General features: G+C 38.0%; 1 protein-coding gene across 10 annotated transcripts in view; it reads left to right on the plus strand.

Annotated features, from left to right (window-relative positions):
- LOC111265163 (uncharacterized) overlaps positions 1-19,012 on the plus strand; it is a 117,577-nt gene that overhangs the window by 38,554 nt on the left and 60,011 nt on the right. For 8 of the 10 annotated variants that reach the window (XM_022841585.2, XM_086970376.1, XR_015312964.1 and 5 more), the window contains 4 exons: positions 14,509-14,736; positions 15,029-15,215; positions 16,137-16,902; positions 18,633-18,705. In XM_022841585.2, coding sequence (XP_022697320.1) covers positions 16,784-16,902; positions 18,633-18,705 — 192 coding nt within the window. In that variant the 5' untranslated portion in view covers positions 14,509-14,736; positions 15,029-15,215; positions 16,137-16,783. Of the gene's footprint in view, positions 1-9,109; positions 9,130-14,508; positions 14,737-15,028; positions 15,216-16,136; positions 16,903-18,632; positions 18,706-19,012 lie in introns of those variants that run through there. The other 2 variants (XM_086970375.1, XM_022841584.2) reach the window with 2 other exon arrangements.

Raw genomic sequence — 19,012 nt, forward strand, 5'->3', positions numbered from 1 at the left:
ATGAGTACTCTTAAGGTATATACATCTTATATATACATATAGGCGCAGTATATTAATTTCGTCACCGTAGCCATGGTATCGCCATCAGCGGATGAGTTCGACCAACTGACGCATCTGCTTTCCCGGATCAAGCGTTTCCTAATGGCCCCAATTGCATGATTTCTATTATATCATAGATACCATCAATTATATTTGTTAACATAAAAGGATCTCTCAACATAGTATGGCTCTTTTTCCGTCTGGCCAAAGGAAAAGCTGTTAGACAGCTGCTTATGGAGAGCAATTTCTCTCGATTCTACACGTCAGTGGAGTCAGAACGTTGTTTGGCGTTTACGTGGGTCTTTTTCAATTGTTAATAATAATGATTTTTTAATTATTACGAATTCCGTCATTGCTACCTAACGTGACAATCAAAAAACTAACCTTGTTACTCATTTAACGGTTTGGCAAGCCCTTCATTATTTGGTGTGCTTTCCGATTACTTCGTTATTATTAATGACTGTAAACGTTTTTTCTTTATTACTTTACCGAACTATTAAACATTTTAAAAGTAACTAAAAAACCTCATTTTGACATTTTTGTTGGAGGGCGCCGGTAGGCCAAGGGTGGCTCACTTGATCAGGGCATCCGTAGCAGAAAACAGAACGCACCTATTGACCGATGGACGATTTACGTCAAAGATGAAGAAAGCGCATATATATATACATATATATGTATATGTTTTTAGGAATACGATTATTTTTCTTAATATTAACCGGGGTTTTTTAACTGGTGAACCACACTGATCTCTACCTCTAGAGTTTTGCCTCGATCTACGTTTTTCCAATTAGAAACTAGGCGGGGCCTGATAAAGTTTTTTTAAACATAAGTTCTCAGCGCTTCCTACAAGATGTTTACAACTTACCCGGTTGTGTGTTCTACGATAGTGTTTTCGATCATTTGAGTGATGTCTAGGATAACCCATGGCAGACAGCGAACTTGTTTTGGCGTTTGCAGTTTCTGTATAAAGTGTTTCGTTTATTCTACCAATAAAAATGATAACATCTGTAGTCACTGACTTTGGCTAGATGAAAATTATATAAGGACCCGTATGCGAATTACGACGCCAACAAGCGTACATCGATATACGTCTTCTGTTTACCGTGAAGATGAAGAAGAGACAGGAACTTTATTTTGGCTTAGGCAAAATAAAGTTCCTGTTCATTTATTAGTTGTTCACTGTAGTTATTGAGACTGGAACAATTTTTCTTTTTATTAGCATATATTAAGGACACAGAACTGTCAAGTAAAATTGTAGCGCTAAACAGAGTAGAGATAGATGCTCGTTTTCATGAAATCAACTTTGCCATCCCATGGCTGTAATTTACGATAGTCTTTTTACGGTTTAATTAATAAGAAAGTTGTCCACTTATACAAATTGAATATGGGGCTGTCAGGCTACATACACTTTGGAAGTAATTTCGAAGCTACTATAAGGACATTTATTTAAAAGAAAGACATTTATTTATTAATTTTTTTAATACTAGCATTGCTAACTGTAATCTTAAATGTACTAGCTATGCTTCCACTCTTATTATGGTCGCTTTTTGAAAGAAGAAGGTAATACCATACAAATAAAGATGCTACTGTTCGATCAATCAATCAATCAATCAATCACCGTCCTTCGAAGCTCAGGCTGAAGCACATGTGAAAGTAGCCAAAGGTCTTCTTTACTGAAGGAACACTCGGGACCATTATGGATTTAATGCGCACACAAATGACGGATAAAATAATGTGCCGGAATACGTCTGAAAATCTGTGCGTACATGCGCATCACGGACGATAGTTCACTTCCGTACAAGGTCCTGCCCTGTAAGCTATATTAATAACAACTGGCTCTATATACGTAGTTTTTTGTGCATTATCAGTGATGACAAAAACGTCAACTGTTTGACAGACTATGTGAGTAATATTCTATAGAGTAAAAGATGCTTCTACGTTAGCCATTGCAACCTTGGCATAGCTGTGGCTACTTTGACTATGGATGTACATATTTAATGTTATTTTTTCGAACGTGTACAGCAAAATCGATGAAGCACGGTAAAAACTACGAGAAAAGACTGCACCATATATATAAATGTATGTATATAATGAATTGATGATGTTGAAGGCAGACAGAATGGATGTTATGTCATATTAAGATAACGATGCAAATGCATAGAAATGCAATATTTATTTTTTACTTTATATATATGTATATATATATATATATATATACTTTCTCATCGGACGAATCAGATATGGGTGAAGAAAGTGTCTAATGGTAAATTATGTTGCAAAAGTCAAACATTTCCACACTGACATTCGTGAAGATGTTTTTTTTAAACAAAACGTAAAATTTTATCAAACCATAGTTAGATAATTCCTATTTTCACGTTATCTATTTATATCTTGTTTTTTTTTTTTATTTTAGATACGTATGGGGAATAATGAAATCTATTGAAGAAATTTCGTTTTGAAAACGACAGACATCTAACGAAGCGCCTCTTTTTTCAAATTTTCTTTAACGTGATTTAAATAATTCCATAACGTCGTTGTTATCGTTGATTTTGTCAGATGTAAGAGTAGCATGAGAAATAATTCTAGTTCCTATGTGAGGAGAATGTTGACGTTGACCCTGACCGGCTGGCAGGCCTAACGTTTAAAGCCTACAGATTTGATCGTGCGCCATATTTACGGCAGCAGAGTTGTCCTTCACTCAAAGCATTAGTTGTTGCTCTATGCATTTATATGAATTCGTGTTATAACCTGGAACATTGCGTCGTGGTCACATGGTTTAGTGGCTTGACGACAACCATCCCGTGAGAAAATTGTCATCACCTGGTACCTTGAACGGAATAGTTTTCTTAATATAATAAATAAAAATAGAAATAAAATAAATACATAACTCGAACGTTTATTATTGCTAGAACAGTTATATATTCAGATGGTAATTTGTCCATGAAATATAAAAGGCTTATTGACACTTACTTAACAATATATACAAGCAACATTTCAATGATTACTATTATCTTTCAATGAAGCTTCGACACAAACGGGTACATCGTCATTCGAGGTGTCGCTGTTGCGTGTATTTGAGATCGGTACTTTTAACATTTTACGAGTTTTTTTTTTGTTTCATGCGTTGTTGATCGAAACTACTTTTTTGCACATGTGTTGAAAAAATAAGGCAAAAAGGTTTCCGCTTGCAGCCTGCACACATCTTTATCGGGTCTCAGCGTCCATAACAGCTAGAAACAGTATTGTCGCAGGAATATATGATGGGTGACGTTCAGTTAATCGTATAACAAAGCTTTATATCGCTTAATCCCATCTGCTTCGTCTTGTTATCATAAAACACGTTCTCTGGGGAGCTTTACTGTGACGCTGTGCTTTTCTAACCGATCACAAACGACAGAAACTAGCCTCACTCTTGAGTCGTCATCTGATTGAGCCTCAATGATCGCAATTTTTAGGGAACGCCTACAAAATTCACGGCGGTGTTGTTACCTCTTTCGGCCGTTGTAAGCGCTAAAGATGTTGGTAATTGCTCATTTGCAACGATCGTTCGAATACTTAGGAGGCGGACTCATACCAAATAAATGAATGTCTGCTGGTCCCTCGTCTGGACACGATTCCAGAGCAAAGGTAACTGAAGTAAGTCTAAGCGCTGGGCGCCACTCATAAAACAAAAGTACGTGTACGTATGCCTGCTAAAAACAAAGAACGAAGTCGATCGTTTCATGTTGTTAAGTATTATAAACAAGTATTATGTCGAAAGATCATCCCAATAACATCGACAGGTTGTTCTCTTTCATGGGAAACTTCTATCATGATATAAACATCCCTTTGAAAACAATCACTTATGCTTTGTTTAGGTTAAAATTAGCTTGATGATTATGCTTGCGACGAATGGGTCGATGTAGCCGGAGTCAAAAATGAATATCTCATTGTCACGCGTATGGGGTATCGAAGATACGTACCAACTATTCGACCCCATTAAAATTTCCCCATTTCTCTGCCCCCACATAATAGAACGTTCCGTATAAGGAGTTTAAATGGCTTGCTAGCCCTGCCCGTGTTTCTAATAATTTTTCGAAAAAAAAACAGGCTATCTAGGTGAGAAGATTGACAACGACGCAGGCCAAACAAAAAAAAACAAGCACGTTATGGAGAGGAAGAACAATAAAAGGTCGTTGTTCGCCTGGTGACACGTTATTATAACTCTTCAATAGTAGGCAACAATGTAAAGGTCCTTCGCTTGGCGGAACGTAACTAACTACGTCAAGACAAGCTGAAGATAATACACGTTTCTCGCAACACAATATGCCGCATTCGCGTTCTCGAATGTTTTTTTTTTTTCTGCTGGCTGATTTTGTTTTGATGATTCCGTCAAATACGAGACAATATGTCACGTGAATAGGACCATAGCGATGTTCTACTTCTCCAATTGGACCTTGATGCTTTCTATTCGCCCATAATTATACAGTTAGAATTTTATCGACAGGCTACAGTGCGGCTATTTTATGAACTAAGTTGTTACGGAAACTATTCATGAACTTCATTCGCCTAAAATGGAACGGTCAATGTAATTGATAAGTGTGTTCGTAACGGCTTGCCAACAACTCACCCCTGTGAAGGGGCCTGTAAAATGCAATCTCAACATGTATATATGCAACTCTGCTAACGACTTATTTCATTTTCACAGTAAAATAGTAGTAATGATAACAGCCGATCGAAAGAGGCTGATGAGAAGAGGCAGCACAGATTGTTTTTGTCTTGCCAACGATAGCGGTAGCCTGTGGGCAATAAGCAAAGGCAAGATAAAATCATCTCATTAACCTCTCCAGCCGGCCACCATTAGAGAGCGCCAAAAGATCGTCGACAAGTATTTGAAGACACATCCTTAAATAGAGATAACCGTTGCGGCAAATAAACAGACGCAGATGCAGAATGGGGCCATTTTGACAAAACTAACTTTCTTCCCTATAGGAGGAACGAAAACCGATATTTTTTAGTGTTCTGCTGGTGAATTCTTCTTTTTTTGAGGAGCAGAAGTCAACTGATAAGTTTATACCTTTTATTGCCGTTATTATGTCATGTTTTTTGCGCTTCGTGCTGTCGTGAAGTTACAGTTACATGTGACCGTATTCGCAAATAGGTAGAGGTGGTTTGTTGATCGGTACTTACATAACACATTTTCGTGCAATAGCGTTGTCTTAGAAGACCATAAATTAGGTAGAATTATTGAAAAAGAAAGCGCTTACTTAGCTGCATTGAAGAATTTCAGTCGTCTAAAATTACTTGACGTCTTCATAAATCAGGCATCGCCTTCAATTCTGATGCTAAAATCTTGTGAAGATAGTCGAATACATAGATGTTTGGTCTGAGATAAAGTCTCATTAAAAAGATGATCAGACATAATCAGGACATTAAGTGTTCCTAATTAGATTCAATTTAATACCGAAAACATTTTAAGCTTCATGCAGGAATACTTGCGCAACGATATGCTTCTGAAGCTGCTGTACTGATACGCATTATCCGCTACCATGTTCAAATCTTATCTAGAGTTATTGGCTTTGTATATATATATATATATATAGTTCACTGGAAAACTATTATTGTTTGTAGCTAGATGTATAAATTCAGCTTATTTGGTAAAAATTTACAAACATTTGTGGTAACAAAATTATTTTCGATCCAACTCTGGACGACCTGTAACAGCTTCCCATTCCGACAATCATTGTAAACCGTTATACTCGGCAGATGTTTACATTTCGCAAAGATAAATCTGTAGTTACTGCATGCAAGCACACTGGACGGCACAGTTCTCGCAGTATACATCATATTTGCATAATAAATTTCATATTATAGGGAAATTGAAATGAATCTATATTTAAATTGAATCATAAATGGCGCCAAGATTCGAATACACATCAATTTCGACATCTGTAAGGGCTTTCGTTGCGCAAGATAGATTAGAAAACCCATATTTTTAGGAACGTGTGAACCGTAACATTTTTATTATGTGTCTAGCTCCTACGTAAAATGATGATGTTATGGCGGAAGTGTGTATCTTTGTTCGACGTCTTCAATGCTTGAATGCAAGGGCGCCCATATAAGAAGTTTTCCAATACCAACATCAGCAGCCTGAACGCCTTTTTAGAGAATCTGATTTCTGGTATAGTTTTTATTACCTCTGGGCCGCCTATGTCAGCTTGGGAAGCGTAGAGGAAGTTTTAACAAAACGATTGAATGAATCGGAGGCAAGCATCATTGTAGGCTTAATATACGGTTCTGGTTAATGATATAGTAATATATGTTAGTTAAGATTTATAGCATCGACCTGGCAACGCGCAGGGTGATCTGGTGAATGGAAAGAATAATAACGATGACTCGATTGGTGTAAAACTCGAAGGTTCCTGTTGGTTTCATTTTGCGTACTAGGTTCTGGCTTCGTAGGCGCACGAACCCTCGCAACGCTCATAGGGAACACCTATCCTATGGCTCAGTGGCGTGGAACAGACTTTTGAAGAAGTTCATGGGATCGACTTAGTCACTATCCCGCATTACGTCCAGCAGCGATAAACATTTGCCATTTGCCCAGTCAGGGCGAGAATGAGGAAGTAGTAAAACAACAGACTTAGCCAAAAAACGACAGGCATTTATATGAAAATAAGTATATTGCGCTCGTAGTTGGACGGAATTAAGCATCGTAATTAATAATATAATAATAATAAGTAAGAATCGACAGTACTGCATTTCGAACGTCATATCTAGTAACAATTATTACTTTACCTGAACGGTAGACATTGATTTTTATAATAAATTCGAGTTCATTTAGTACCCGTATGGATTTGTATTCTTCGTATACATTCATGTACAACCAGCCTATAGATGTTATATAAGCTGTAACCCGCAGCGATGTTTTATTACGTCCAATGGCACAATTGTAAATACATTTGAACGTTCGAACGCCAGACGATCTAATCCAATGTTAAGAGGCAATGGATTCGCCAGTTTTCCAATTTACGCCATCGCATTGATCTCGTTTGATCGGCGCTTGGTGGTATTTGTGGAACGAATAGCTTTATCTTGGGACGTTGCTGAGACCAATGAAGAAGCTATACCGTCGCCAATACCCGTCGATATATTCGATTGTAAGGAACATATTGTGCACACGATCCACTTAAACAAAACCCACCTGACAACATATATATATATACGCGACTTTTGGCACCTACAGTTAGCCCCTATTGGGTCCTTGTTGTTTGCCTGCAACGTGTTATTCACCGTAATAGGGCTTGATTGATCATTGATTGCGTCCAGAGAGTGTAGTCTTGTTGTGACCTTTTTTTTCAGCAACATTTGTTCAATCCGAAGTTGCTGGAAAACACTTTGGCGTCAAAGGGTCTGGAATAGGCTACTCAGGTCCTGAAGAAGTCTCTTTTGTCTGTTTGTTAATTTTAGTGAATTTGCGCTGTTTCCCCTTCCGGCATTCGTTGCTGACAAAAAAATCATTCCGTCATTGTCTGGTGCCTCCTATTATTACCCTACAATGTTTGAGTATTAATGCGATGCCGTTTCTCAAGCGGCGCTTTTTGCTGCTGGTTTCTACTAGTAATTTTGTTTTATTGGTCATTTGTCAAATTGTATATTTAGCAAGTGTGCGCATGATGGATACATTCGTATTTTTGTCGTTCGGTTAGCTTAATTTGGTATACTTACATGAAGTAAACGTGCGCCCGTTCGCCTAGGGTTGTCGACCCGACCTGGTCGGTGCCTAGAGCCAGCGGATGTGGCCGTCATCCGTTGTTCGATATGCGCGAAACTTTTCCCATCGTTCAGACGAGTCGGAATCTTGTTCTTACGTAAAACGTTCGCTGGTGGCGGAAGAGTAAGCTATATGCCCTCGGTTAAAGGCGAAATATTCGGGAATTATTTAATCATTTGCCCACGAGTATTGGCAATCGGAAACGACGCAGCCGTATTGTAGTCGATCTGTGACTTCAAGTAGGCGCTAACAAGTGATATCTGTGGCTCTCAAATTTATTGAGGACCTCACAATACCCCAAGCAGTTCTCGTGTCCAGCAGCATTGACGAAAAAGTCCCTTGGCATTTATTCCATGCATTTCATTCATAGACTTGAGCTCAGCTGCATGCTTATCTAGTTTCTACGCGCTATTTGGGGACTTGAACCATTATTTGAGGTCAGTTGTTTTTTTTTTTTGAAGACAGAAGTCACTGATTTGCTTGAATCATTATTTAAGGTTATAATTATTATTTAAAGAAAAAGCTACTAGGACATCCTTATAGAGCTTTATAATTATTTAATTTGAATAAGCAGTGAAAAACGTCCAGTAGATGAGTAGATTTAATGATCCAAAGGACTTACTGTAAACTCAATTTAATCTCTCGCTTGACATCTGTCTGTCTGTCGTAATAACATTGTTTCTAAGTATGCCCTCAACATCAAGACGCTGTAACCTAGTTCTGGTAAAATATGCGCACAGATTTGTTTCCACGGGCTCGCGTTAAATATAAGATATAGATCCTTTTTTAATATTTAGTAAAAAAAAAAAAATATGTTCTTCAACTGACAATCATGTCAGATAGCGAAAAATATGTATGCCACTATGGGCTTGAAGTACATTGTGCTTTTATTAATAATATTTACTGAAATAACTAGGGGTTTAAAATAGCAAAATTATTAGATAAAATAGACGAACTTTTTCGTGGAAAACTATTTTTCCAGTCGTGCATTGTCCGTATGCGTAAGACCTGTACCTTTTAGAGGATCAACCAATCAAGCGATCTCCTCACTGGGCTTTCCCTCATATTATGTATATTATTTTCATTATTGATTCTCCTTTAGAAATTCGTAGACTAAACATAATACGTTTATGTAGGAGTCACTTATATATAGTATAATCTAAGATAAGGTGATTGCCTTTTCCGGGTTGAAAATCGGCACTTTGATCCAGACATACCGTTGTTACGCTTCGAAGCCGTAGCGCCTATCCCCTTCGAAATGAGTCCCGAAGTCGTGTGGTTGGAACGAAGGAAAGTTCGAACGTCTGAACAAAGATAAAGTCGCCAACTAATTGCAGGTATTTACGCTATACGTTCAATGTGGTGCCTTTGTAAAGCCACTAATAATGATAAATGTTAAGCATACTAATGACTCCGACGAAAAACGTAGATTCATTGAAGGACGCAGTCGTTTAAACAGAACGTGGCCACTAGAAGCATATGACGTATGGGCTTAACAATCCTTTGTCTCTGTTTTTCCTCTGAGCAGAGTAAAAATATACGTCCAATGAACTATACAATAATAAATCAACTAAAAAAAATCATTTATTTTCCGATTTGTTCTTCAGGTAAACCTATTTGTGTATCATAACTAACCCCATATGGTCATCTTCTATACCTCCAAACAATACAAACTCTGTCTACTACTAGTTCTTTACTATTAACTGTAATGCGTTGTCTAGTTATAACTTACCACTTAATGTTGATTGGCTGTTCGCTGAATACCCACTTCGGGTCTAGTAAGCTTTGCTGGCCCACTGTGGAACAAGGCGTCTTTATTGAACTCAACTGAAATTTTGCTAATTTTGTACTTTGAGTTCAGTTCATGACAAAGGTACACCCCCACGCAGTAGTTTGGACCATTTAATTAACGGGGGCCACTGCAGTAAATATTGCCTACAACACGATTATATAGTTACAATACGACTAAAGAAAAAAGTGGTCAAATTGTGCTAGTTCTGACTCGTGCCGATGGCCTTATGTCAGTGGTGAGCTGGAGGCCTGTTACCTCGATTTATAAATCAAACCAGCTAATTATGTCAAGATTTTTAATGCCATTTGGTTGACCTCGCAGCCTTTCTTTCTTCCAACGATCGAAACGTTTCGTCGACCACAACGACACCTGCCATCGCATTACCGGTTCTTTATACACCTGTACTGTTAGCCGTAATATTTAAGAAGATGGCGAAGTTTACTTCGATAACGACAATATATTCTAAGGCTTCCTCGGGGCCGTATTTAACCGTATTGGATAGTACTCACAAAAAAGTTGTGCTGTCTAGCACCATAATGTTATATCAACTGGCAGATGGAGAAAGGAAAACTTTTGGAGAATGTTTCGATCGTTAGCGAACTTGACAGAAGGAAATAGGAATGCTCAACGAGATGTATAAATTTTCGTAACTATCATAAATTTTTACCACTTTTTTTTGACATCAACAAACATAACTCGACGTTCACTTGCGATGCGCATGTTTTATTGTTATTTCCTTGTATCATTAATTCAGGAGGAATCGAATTTAACCAAAAAATCGAATCTTCGTTTCGTGATGTAGCCTGTGGTGTTTTTTTCCTAGGATATATCAACTCTACTGAAGAATCCTGCGTCACCTTCGGTCCTTAAAACACACACCCGTATCGTTTGCGTGTGTGTACATGTTTGGTCAGTAACCACCCGACGCGTAACTCTTTTTCTTTGTTTTTAGAGACCCTTTGAGAACTTTGATCGTGCCCCCCTCCCCCTCCCCCCGCTAATTATCAATGATGTCGCCATGTAATGATTTTGCTTAACGATTCATTTTTTAAGCGCAATGAGTAACACCCAGTTTACTAAACTCAAAACTAATTTTATTTTCTAAAAGCCTGACCTTTGACTTTTATTTTGTTCTGTTCTACTGTGTCATGAAGTACTTTTTGAAATCCGTCGGGGCAGTATCGGAACTGGCCCTAATCGTGACATTTTTGTCTGACGCAAACAAATAATCAGCGTTTCTGACCCACTCACCGTCCAAATAATAGGCAATTATTATCGCATAAGCTCAACAACAAAATAATCATACAGAATTTTTATCAGTGAATTGCCCTTTAAAATGGTGTTTGCGTGTATTTGGGCTGTGGAAATGCGAGTTAAACATACGACTAAAGTTTTTATACAAAAGTTGCTAAGTGACAAAAATTGTCATCTGCTGTATAGTCAACACCAGATCCCCACGTCACGCGTAGTTGTAGATTACTTCAGTTCAGACCCCGCACTCATGGGTTTCCGTATACTATTCGCATTGAAGTGGCCTGCCGGTAAACTTCTGTTCAGACTAGGGATAAAAAAAATATCGACTAGGACCATAAGCAGGGACGCGGATTACTGGCTATTGAACATTTGCTTGAGTGCATTATCGAATTGGTTTAAATCAATTTCCATATCATAAGGGTCACAATAGGTTTGTTGTTTAGTTAACTCGTATACTCGCATACTCGTACCTTCAGCCAGATCTCGAGCTATAGCCTATCTCAGGTTACCTTACGTGAGGGTTAACGAGCATCAACAGGCGCGCACGTTGGTATGATAATTTGGTTACTTGTTAAGCTGCTCACCGTAGTGCAGATCTCTGCAGCAGTTAAAGCTTCCCAGCCGTATCGGTTAATAAACCTAAATAGACTATACAGTAAATGATATTTTTAGTTTCTTCGTTCATGTTTTTTAACACTGAAGTCTCACTTGCTACTTCTCGAGTTTTAAGTTATTTTTTCCGCCTTCTATTTGTACATCAAACGTCACGGTGAAGTGTCAGTATAGAGAGGTGTTTGGCTGTCCCATATCGACTGTTAATATAGCAGAATTGTTTAGGTATCGCACAGTAGATAGTACGACAAACACCGATTCTACATCCGTTACCTCGTAATTCCAGACCAAGTCTGATAGTACTTGACAATCGTTTTTATTACGATCTTGCACGGATTCATTGTATGATCTACGGGAAGTGTAATAAATAGATTAGGGGTCGTGCGCTATCGCTTCTATGATCAACATAGGACTTCAGTTTTGCACACAAGATATTATTTTGTGTGTTTGATACTTTAGACGTAAGCACGGTGCCTGCTGGCTATCCTAACCTATTCTCCCTAATTCCTAGGTAATCGTATCGATACGCAGACATTTTTGCCTTTGACATGCCCGTATAGCTCCAGTTGTAGGGGTTTACTATTATTGGCAGTTAATGACTAATAGAGAAGTTCTAACTAAACGGAACTACCGAAACATCGTTACGTAATAGGGCCGGTAAAGTGGAAAGGGTCCTCAAAAAAGTTCCAAGTACTGCCTTGTTTCTAATGCCGTATTTGACTGCGTGACAAATGCCTTCACGAGTGATTTATTTATTGAGAACCTTTATCTTGACAGCCCGTCACACAAATGTGATATATTTGGATGAGTCGACTTAACGAAGTCGATGAGCCTCGATGTATGGAAGCACCAAACGCCTCTGGACAAAAGGAATTCGTTATAATAAGCAAATATTATATATGAATTTTTATTATTATTAGCAAGAACTCTGAACAAGGGCTTGCATTGTATTCTATTATAGATTTCGGTCACTGCCCGGTGCAATTTGAAAGTGCCTATTTTAAAGAAGGAAGATTTTGCAAACTATATTTTATATTGGGGAAAGCATTTAATATAAAAAATCTTTGCTATCTATTCTCGGTCACACAAATATATATATGTATATATATATGACAGTCCGAACAACCGATAAATATGATACTAAATTATATGTATGTGTCCAAAAATTCGCGCGACGATATTTTAAAGAGGTGAAGTGAGTATTTTTCAACTTCCGTTTGAGTATCCACCGACGCCGTCTCTACAGCTTGCTTAACGCCAAATGATTAGAGGCATATTTTTGGACAATATTTTTTATGAAGTCAGCTTTTCCTTTTTACTGAGTATGTCCATCTAGGTAACTCGATGATACATGTTCTTGTGTGCGATAAGGGCTGTTTACACCTGATAGAGCGACCAGATGTACGTACCTTGAAGACGATGCGATTCTATGGAAAGAAATCTGTATACAATCGACCTTTCAACAAATATCGACACTCTTCGCTTTCTGTCCGGTTATTTCGCTTTCATCAGCTAAATGGTCCGACTTGAGGCTTAAAAACGACCGAAGACAGTCCTGTGACGATCTACGCTGATGTCACCGTACGTGCGACAATTGTCAGAAAGTGCGGATCACCAAAAGCAACAGGGCGGGGAGAGAATAATTTGCTGACTCTTGATAACTATCGATGAACTCATATTCGCAACGACGACAGGCTTTAGGAACGGAGACAAATTAAGACGTTTGTCGCTTTGCTTACGGCTGTAGCTATTTCACTTAGGCTGATGGAGACCAAACAAAAGCCGGTAAAAATTAACTGCTAACACGATTTGAGAAACTTGATGTCCGCTCACAGCGCAAACACTTGCTTACGTAACTTAATGTAGAAACACAAAGGCCCAAAATAAAAAAACTTATTCAACCAAGCTTTCACACGTTTCATGGTACAGTACCATCGCATTCAGTCGTAGATGCTCCCATGACTATTGACAACGGATCACATTCAGTACATAATGATCCATAAGGAACGACGAAAAAAATGGTATGGAAATGTGTAATAAAATATACATCTTTACTTTAAACCAATAAACCTATTGATTCGATTTAAAAAATAATTCTCCGAAAAGAAGTCTACTTTTTAAATTGTGTAGCCCAAACACCTCATAACACACGTAACGGATGAAACAGTATAATAGATTATCACCATGAAACAATTCATAGTAATTATGACAATAATAAAAAAAGAAACCGAAAACGAACCGTACTTACCTAATCTGCACCATTATCACAGTGAATGTCCAGTTCTAAATATTGCCATAGCCTGACGCCTGTGGGAAAAGTGTTATTTTTAATAAAAATTGACTGACACTCATACTGAGATTCGAAGGCCCTGATATCGTAAAATTCCTACCTCATATAAAGGCCTGCGTTGAATCGAAAGTTCCTCTCGTACAGGTGTCAGCTAGCTACTATTAATTAAGCAGTGATTTTTGTGTCGACTTGAGAAAGGAAATGATAATAAACCTTAGTCAATCGTTTGGGTAGATGACAGAAACAATATCGGTACTATTGCTCCTACTAGAGGATGGCTACTAGGCATTTGTCAGACACCAGTATGAGAAGGGCAAACGCTGTCATATATTGTATATGAAAGGAAAGCTGAGATTTTACTGGATACGGCCGATAAAATGGGTCGTATTTTTCTGCGCAATAGAAAACAGAGGCACCTTACTTAGTTCACATTTTAACGTAATTTTGAAAAGGTCAACCTTTCAAGAATATTCAATTAGTTGCACCACAATAATCTGCATTGCGTTTTTAGGCTCGTACATACCTTACTTAGATATGCGTACATACGAGAGTCAAGCTGTGCATATATTAGACGGAAAAGTTAAGGAAAACTTATTTATTTGCATGACCCAGCGGTGTCGAAGCCTCTCAACTTTTTCTCGATATGGAACAAATAATTTTATCGATTTTCTTAAAAATTTGTATCATTCAATGCTCTTAAAGTATCTGAGTTAAATCTGTTCTGTATATGTGATTGCTAACCTGTACGTTATACTCCTCTCTTTTCAGGTGTGAGGTACTTCTCCACGATGGAGAGCTATCGTCATACGAAACGATGCCGTATTGTTTTCGTAGCTGGTTCGAGCTTCATGCTATCACCACCCGCAATGACTTGTTGACGCGAAGTCAGACCTCTGTGCTTGCACTATACTCTAACTCAAACGTTCAGTCAGATTGCTGTTATCAGCTGAGCCAATATAAGTGCCTTTGCCAAAATCTTCCGTTCTATAGCGCAGGGTGAGTGCCCACCATATCAGCCTGTTTGTATCCTCCTGCAGCCTGCACTACAGGTGGATTGCTCATTCTAAGACTATTTAGTTTAGACTTTAATAAGAGTTTTAGAATAAGAAGATTCTTCTTCTTTACAGATAATAAAGCGATTAGTCTATTCGCCTTAGATTGGAGTCAACAATGCTACATAATACTGATCTAGGAACTTTCGGTGTCGAAGAACAGCATCATCTAGCTATTTTCACTAAACGTTAAGTGTTTGAAACCGCTTATTATGTTCCCATCCTTCTGCTCCTAGCCCGGATGCGCCTGCTGACATTTGTGATAACGGTGTGCCTATCGCTTCAGGATCCCATCCATAGTCATGCAATGGATAGCGTGATCCTCTGCATCGTGAGCCGCCTGTCATTCAGCTGGGAACTAGCGAGCCAGTCAGCTCTTTAAGACGCTTCCTCGATCTTCCAATTCATTCACGTTGCCAAACTGTAAGCTTATACAAAAAGGTTATAATAACTATTTTATATTTTGTAAACAAAGAACTAAACTTCCGAAAGATGTTTTTTTTTATCTAAATGATATGATGTATTTTTCTTTCAGCCCATGAATAGTCGTATCTAACCTCTCCATTCAGATTTCTCTTTCTTCCGGCACTAATAGGGCGTGTACTCGGCATTTGTCATATTTGTACTTCTGATCATTGTCGCTTTCATTCGTCTTAGTCATGCCTAAATGTATAACAGCATCTGCTTCCAAACGAATCCGGCGGACGTTACAATTGGAGAACTTGAACTACGATCGCCTAACTGACAAAATTTCTGTGGTAAACACTCCGGTTCTTCTGCTACACCGTTTCGGGTGAAAGCGGCTTGAGCCCGTCTGAGAAATGATGAGTTTATTTTTTCTAGTCTTGAAAATGGCTGCTCAGTAGCCGCCAAGGGTCCACTCCGTTGAAGCTGCAGACTTGCAGAAATTCATGAAGGACGGGTGGAGACATTAGGCAAGGGGGTCCTAAGCGGAACCACAGTATGTCAATGGCGCGATCATTACTACAGGCCAACTAGTTATAATGTGCGCCGGATTTGCATGTAACATCCTGGTATTATATACCTGTATTCCACAATGTATTTTACACCCACCAGGATAAATCGAAGCAGAAGATCACTTCAGTCACTTTTAATCGACCTGATCTGATCTGATCTGATCTGATTGAGCCACGTTGCGCTAATTTGGCGCTAATTTGCAAATATTTGTGGTCATTTTTCGATTTGCTTTTTAGGCTTAGAACGTTCGCAAGCTAACTGCCAAGCCGTCCTTTCTCCACTATAAGATTATATATTCTACACACTATAAGACAAATCATTAACAAGTCACGTATATGTTACATGAATTTCTGTTTCTCTCTTCAGCTTGTCCGACATGTGCTGACAAGGTTATTAACAGCGCCATCTTTCAACAATTCAAGAGAATGGCCGAAGAAATCTTCTAAGCTTTTTCCGACGTGAAAGCCGCTCTAAACCGTCAAGAAAAGATCAACGTCATCATCCACCCACAAGCGGCAGCAAGATTATCTGTCAAGTCTACCCAATACCTATTAAATCATTTACCATCGTACATCAACAGTAATATGTAAACGAATACACAGCATCTATTATTCATCTACACGCACCACATCGCGACCTGCTTCGAATTAAGTGCCAACTTAACTTGTAGCTGGTAACTTAAGGAAGCTTGAAAATCAACAATAACAGCAACAACTGAGTGTGTCAACTGCTTCAGTCACTAGATTAACTTCATTGTCATCCCGACCGGTTATCCGAAATAGAAGCTATTTATGCCATGGACTGTTATAAATATTATATATTGTTCTTGAATTAAAGAGAAATCAAAGATAAAAAAGAAATCATTAAAGTAGCGGAAAAACATCGCATAGAACATGCCGCTGATTGGAAGCTGCGACAATATCCCGTTGAGCTGACGAGTCCTCAAGATTTCCACTGAAGTAATTATTCGAACTAGCTTTGCGTACGGACCATTCAACTAACAACAAATAGCCATGGGCTCATTTTTTAAAATGAATGGTTCTCATGCAGGACCTTCACCTAGTTCAGGACCGCCTTCTATGATACCGCAACATTCATCTATAGGTGACAGAGGCTTCTACAGGAAGGACAGGTACATTTCGAAGAAGCATTATACGCGATACATACGTATAAAAGAGAAATTCGTCATATTAGGCACAACAGAAGACTATAGTACTGTTGTCATAAAACTTTACTTAATTATGGGTAATCTATAAAAACGAATTTATGCAAAAACTATTGAAATAAGTGTAACTGTTGACATAGGAATTGAATTAGGTTTTTGAATTACACACTTGCAGAGGTAGCTTTGAAAATTTGCTTTTTAGCTTTACTTTGTCAATCTGTTATTAGGCCGCTTTCTAAAAAAAAAAAACGAGAAAAACTATAAGCCACGCAGAGGGAATACTACTGGTGAAAACCTGCTCTCTTGAACACGAACCATGCATGTAAATCGTATAATGCAGAAGATACTGTATTGCTAGGACTCAAAAACACCGTTTGATAAGTTAGTTGCTTAATTCAATTAAATGATCCCATCTAAAAAATCAACAGTAAACTTAGGAATAACAGGTTTCTGAGACCTCCCTAAAGCGAGAGAATAGACCCAAGCCTACTCATATCATAGTTCTTTCCAAGGGTACATATGAGTATATTTAGAGAAAATTCAGATGTTTAGATAAGATTATGAACAGAATTTTCGTAAATTAGGTCATAAGGTACATTTAGAAACACTCTTCTCGGGTATCTAAATGACGTAATGCAAGGCTACTTTGCAGAACCTCAGTGAACCTTGATCAATTCAAGAGAGAACCATACACCGAACTCATTGAAATCTCGTGGGCTGTTCTTCATGCGATCAGATTTGTCTCTGTAACAAAAGTATCTGTATCAAAAGTAACGATAATGACCGTATCTTGATTGGATCTGGTAGCCATCCGAATTGTATTTTTCAACACTCAAAACATTTATAATTCCGCGTTATACTCTAATTTGTGCAAATTGGTTTTACAATTTATCAAAACATTTAAACCAATGTATTCAAGTGCAGTTATAAGTATTAAAGAAACCTATAATTTTAAAGGGGTTTTTGATAACAACAAAAAAACGGGCTATTTCTAAAATTTTTATTTAAATCGTATATAGTTTTGATAAAAGCAAAAAATACTAAGAAACCATTATTTATGTAAAAAATAATGAATTAGTTTCTATCGAGTTAGAACTATTACCAAATCTAGGTTGCGTTTTTTAATTTTAGTTTTTAGGCCTAGCAGTATTGTCATTGTAACAGCTGCATGTGCTGAAATCGACTTCGGCCCTTTTCTAAGAAAAATGTGAATTCCGACCTTGTGTCCAAAATTTTTCAATATAGACTTCGACATATGAACCCATGTGGCAAGCAAATTATAACCCTATATTTCGTGATTCGTAGACAATAATGGAAAAAGAAGAACTTGAAATTGCACGAAGCTAGTTCGGTGAAGTTCGGACGATGAAGTGCACTATGAGAAATTCGAAAACAAACGGTTTCATATAAAAGAGCCTAAGGCTCCGTTGCATTTTTAGTGCACGGAGAGCAATCTTCTGGTCGGCCTCGTACGGCTTACGTGTCCTACTGAGTCAGCCAGTGTACCTTGGGCCTAAGCCTTGCTAACCAAACAGATATCATTTGATAGATATCGGGCTCACAAAAGAGAAAGAGCGCTATTGACTCGAAATACGCGCGCCAATATTTAAAATACAATGATAGATGTTTGGTGATGACAGATTTGCCATCTTTTCTTTTTGAACTAAACTTCATGTCTGACGGAATTTTATTTTCAGAGACGACTTCTGGGAGGCTCTATCTAGCCATTATGATTATCTCATGGATGATCAATTAGTTACCACCTGCAGGGTTCGTATGACTTAAACCTTGTTTCTAGGTATGCCAAGGATTGCATATAAACATTTGAGGGATCTGGGTATCAGCCAGGTATGTATCAAATGCAGAGATATGGCCTATTTGTTTGAAAACGTACTTCCCATTTGATTTATGCATGGATATGCTTGCTATGCTGAATCTTTGTTACTGAGGTCGTCGTATTCTTGTTTAAGTTATTATAAATAAAAATCATAATCGCTATAAGATCATAATAATCACCAGATCTTTGATATGCTTTCGATTTCTGCCACGATACATTAATAGTTTAAAAAATTAGATA

The sequence above is a fragment of the Varroa jacobsoni genome, unplaced genomic scaffold (genome assembly GCF_002532875.2).
Source record: "Varroa jacobsoni isolate VJ856 unplaced genomic scaffold, vjacob_1.0 scaffold_939, whole genome shotgun sequence".
Taxonomy (NCBI): Eukaryota; Metazoa; Arthropoda; class Arachnida; order Mesostigmata; family Varroidae; genus Varroa; species Varroa jacobsoni.